Here is a 4742-nt window from a genome sequence, read left to right on the forward strand (position 1 = left end):
GTAGTTTGTGTTTGGTGGTGTTTTTTGGGCCCCGTGGATTTCTGTTCGCTGGTGCGTGTGAGTGCAGGTGGGACTGGGGTTGGAATCTGTAGAATTCTGTTAATGTCGCTAAATGTAGATGTGAGTATAACATGAGAAACCCCCTCAGTTCCCAGCACTGTGCCCTCGGACCTCACCCTGCATGGCATTCACCACAGAGAAGATCGAGGGAATACAAAGTGGAGATAAAATAAAGCCATCACTGGACCTCCCGAATTCCACTCAGATATCAGTAAATGGATTCCAGGTTATTCATAATTTGAGTGTCCTTTTGATGTTTCTATTATCTGTTTAACCTTGTCTGAAATTTTACACTATCTTTTTGTTTGTTTCTTCAAACACCTGTTTCCTGCCAGTAGCATTGTGTATGTTGTTCTCTGTCTGAATTAACAAGAATTTCAGTAAGCATTCCAAACTTCCATTACTAACTAATCTTTGGATTCACGCTCTCCTTCAGCAAACATTATACAGATATAACTGTCCTAAGTGTAAGCAAGTCAGATCCAGCAGTGTCAGGAGGGACTGACACCTGCTGAGCTGGATTAACAGAAGGAAACCTGCCAGTGTAAAGAAAGGACCCTGGGCCTGAAAGTTATCTGAGGAAATTCAGTACTTGTTCTGTATTTCTCTCTCAAATATGGAGGACAAAAACTACCTTATGAGTTAGTGAGACTGCCTTGGCAGCTGCTGAATTAAACAATTTTTAAAAACTGGAAACAAATTATGAAAATGCCATACTGAAATCTACTTGTATGCAAACTAAAAAAACAAACAGATGCAGAACTTTGTAAAAAATATCTTAGGGGAAATTCAATAATACTTATAATAAATACTTTTTCCTTAAATGTATCAGATACATTAATGAAGAATTATTATATTAATACATGCCTTGTCATGGATCTCTTTTTATACTCAGATGGGGTTTGATTGATTTTAAGTGTTGCTAGTTTCCATTTGGTCTGGCAATACTCCATTAGAGTATTTACACTGGTAAAAGTGAGTTTCTGTAACTACTGTTTTTGCAGTGTTAGATTTTGGTATTTGTTATATTTATTACAAAACATGAATTGGAAGTGTTTTGCTACTGCTATGGAAAAGTTTAAACAGCCTTAAATTATCTACTCATTAAAAATAAGCTATAGAAAAATGGGGTTAGGAGTTTAACACTAAAAAGTTTAATCAGTTACAAAATTACAAAAAGACTCTAAGCAAAGTGAAAGCACAGCTTTATGCGCCTGAAGCTGGTTAAGGAGAGAACAGTATTATAGCAGGCTTCACCTAGAAAGAAGACCCACACTTGCTTCTGGACTGGCAGCCCCCTGGCTAGCCCATGGAACTGCTGAGTACAGCACTTTCTGTGTAAGGAAAAGAGTGAAAAAAAGACAGAAAAGAAAAAAACAAAAACAGGTTATCGAAGAAAACTTGGAGGAGAGGGGCGGGGACAGAGCTGCTCTACAGTTTGTGAGCTTATTGAAGCCTCATGCCTAGCTTGGTGCCTTTCTCTGAAGAGCATTTTAGCAGCCTTTGCTCCAGTTCCCTTAGCCTTCTTCCTCTCCCTTTCAACCTCCTCCATCCCTTCCCCTTTGAGACAATCTTTCATTTACTCCAGGGTTGGTTTCAAACTAGCTATGTAGCCAAGGATCATGACCTTTGACTTTGGCAGGCCCAGTTTATGAACTGTTGGGAACCAAACTCAGAGCTCTGTGTGGGCAATCACCATACCACTGGGCTACTTCCTAGCTCCCCTCCAACAGTTCCTCATGCATCAGAAAGTGTGGAATTCACACCTGCTCAAATATCCCCATGTGTACAAAATCATTTTGAGCAAATTGGAAGTGTTCGCTTTCAGAGCATACTTATTTCTTCATAAAGTTTCATGGTATTCTATGCTCTTTTTTTTTGTTTTGTTTTTGTTTTTGTTTTGTTTTGTTTTACAGGGTTTCTCTGTGTAGCCCTGGCTGTCCTGGAACTCACTCTGTAGACCAAGCTGGCCTCAACTCAGAAATCCGCCTGCCTCTGCCTCCCAAGTGCTGGGATTAAAGGTGTGCGCCACCACCACCCGGCCTTCTATGCTCTTAAGTGTTTACTTTGACCTCCTGGTAGCAAATGTCTATAAATTTACCTATTACACACAAGCTATACTTACATTAGATTTCATGTTATAGTTAATATTTATTTAAGATAAATTCTTAGTACTATAATTCCTGAGTCAAACTATATAGTCATCTTACATTTTATTAGCAGTTTCCTAGAGTGGGCTCTAAAAGGATGTACAGACAATACAGAAAAGTAGTCTTCTCTGACATGCAGACCCTAGGAGTCTGAATTTTCAACCTTTTGTCAATATGATAGGTGAAAAACAGTGATTTATTTAGTAGACAATACCTCTATGTAACAATGAAGTTGCTTATCCTAAATATTTACAAGTTTGTCTTGTTCTTAGAATATCTGTTTAGATATTTTACCTTTTTCCTCCAGTTTTAAAGGGTGTTTTGTATATTAAGAATGGGAACTCTTGCTGGGTAGTTTGTCTTGTTCTTAGAATATCGTTTAGATATTCTACCTTTTTCCTCCAGTTTTAAAGGGTGTTTTGTATATTAAGAATGGAAACTCTTGCTGGGTAGTGGTGGTCATGGTGACACCTTTAGTCCCACCAGCTGGGAAGCAGAGACAGGTGGATCTCTGTAGTTTGAGGCCAACCTGGTCTACAGAGTGAGTTCCAGGACAGCCAGGACTACAGAGTGAGACTCTGTCTCAAAACAAACTAACAAACAACACAATGTGAAGCCTTCCCCCAACCTAGGTTGCAAGCATTTCTTCTCATTCTTTCTCATTGGTTTGGGGAAACGGCACAGGGCTTCTTTGGTTTTAGTTCTGCCCTTGTTGTGGGCACTCCTCACTTCTTGACTCAAACTGTCAGACTGATGGGGTGTGGAGTTCAAGAGTTCAATGGTTAAGAGTGCTTGCTGCTCCCGCAGAGGACTGAACTGTGGTTCCTAGCACATCACAGGCTCACAAACACCAGTAACGGAGGCTCGGGGGCGGGGGGCAATGCCCTCTTTTGGATTCCACAGGCCCTGCACTCAACATGCACATTCCAACATGCAGACACACAATTTAATAATAAAAAATTAACCCTTAAGAAATAAAGACTATGATGGGAACTGGGATCCTCTGGCCTCCGAGGCACCTCTACTCAAGGGCACACAGTCCACATGCATATGCATAAGTGAAAAAACATCTTTAAAAAGACAAAAAGCTTGTGAAGCACACATGAATCTGAATACTTTTTGGGGTCTTATGCTTATTCTGCTAATTGATAAGTCAGACCAGCAGATTTAGGTATAAACACTGAGGACATGTAAGAACAATAGCATTTTCTTTGATGTAAAGTCAAGCCTAAGTGATTTCGTTACTGGACTGTCATAAGGAAGTAGAACCTGGCAGGTGGCACTGTCCCTTCTGTTTTTCATAAAAACTTCAGCCTGGTTTGCCCATCCATCCTTCCTGGGATTTTCTCATACATTAGACGTCGTTTCTTGGGTGGTGGTACTTGTGAGTACATTAAGTCTGTAAAAAGGAGAAAAGAAAACCATTTTATTGGGATAAGTAGATACAAAAAATGGTTTGTTTTTTTTCTTTCAACATGAATGCACCTGTCCCCAGTGGCTGTTTAAGATCAGTGTGCACATAGACTGTGTAAGCCATTTCTTCTGCCCAGATTCCACTTTCCTCTTCTATAAGGTTCTATGATCTCTAAAGTCTCTCCTGGCTCTAATGTGTTTAAATAAAACCAATGCAAGTAAGCAACTCAGACAGGCTTCCTAACCCCTGAAGGTTTCCAACACATCTTCCCAGATTAGAGTAAGCTCAGTGCTCGCTCCGACTGACCTTGAACTCAGACATGCTTTGTCCCTTGGCTCTATACACCACTGAAACTGTTCCTACTGTGTCCAGGATGTTTACATTTTATTAGCTGTATTTAATAAATACAACTTTATTTAAATTGTTAATTAATTTATGCATGTGAATTGTGCGTGCGTGTGTGCGTGTACACTTGTGTGTATATGCACACATGCACAGCTCCAGACAGCAGCTTCCACACATGTGTACACATACATGCACATGCATCAGTAAATCTGCACCCACACATGAACATTCATACACGTGCACACATGCCACACACATACACATGCAAAAGAAAATTATTGAAAACTAGGTGAATTAAAATGTACACAGATATCTTGAGTATCCCATCTATATTCCTAAAAGCTTAAATGTCAGAATTAGAAACTTTCTGGAATTTTCTCATGGAGAAAATGAGAGAATTATATAGGGAAGTGGTCCATGTTCAAGAGTCTAGAGAGTTCACATGTGTAATTGTTCTAGAGTCTAAGGACAAGGTTTGATCTGGGTCATTTAGGAAACAGTTATATAATAAAGCACAAACAACACCATCATAACTCTTGTTATGAAAATCAGAACTAAACATCAGTAAAAATCAACAGTATCCATGTACATATAAACAACAGGATTTTATTCAGCTTTAAAAAAATGAAGTAACATTTGCAGAACAATGGATAGAACGGAAAGTACCTTAAGTGAATAGCCAGGCAACGAAAGACAGCCATGAAGATTCTTCTTTCACTAGGTACTTGGATTGTAATTTGTATATGTGTGTATGGGGTTACTATGGATTGTAA

General features: G+C 39.3%; 1 protein-coding gene across 1 annotated transcript in view; it reads right to left on the reverse strand.

Moving 5' to 3' along the window:
* Window positions 1-3508: 3508 nt before the first annotated feature.
* Window positions 3509-4742, reverse strand: part of Shoc1 (shortage in chiasmata 1) — a 63149-nt gene continuing 61915 nt past the window's right edge. The window contains exon 25 of the mRNA XM_028779871.1: window positions 3509-3609. Coding sequence (XP_028635704.1) covers window positions 3509-3609 — 101 coding nt within the window. The remainder of the gene's footprint in view (window positions 3610-4742) is intronic.

This window comes from Grammomys surdaster, unplaced genomic scaffold, assembly GCF_004785775.1.
Source record: "Grammomys surdaster isolate TR1022 unplaced genomic scaffold, NIH_TR_1.0 363, whole genome shotgun sequence".
Classification (NCBI taxonomy): Eukaryota; Metazoa; Chordata; class Mammalia; order Rodentia; family Muridae; genus Grammomys; species Grammomys surdaster.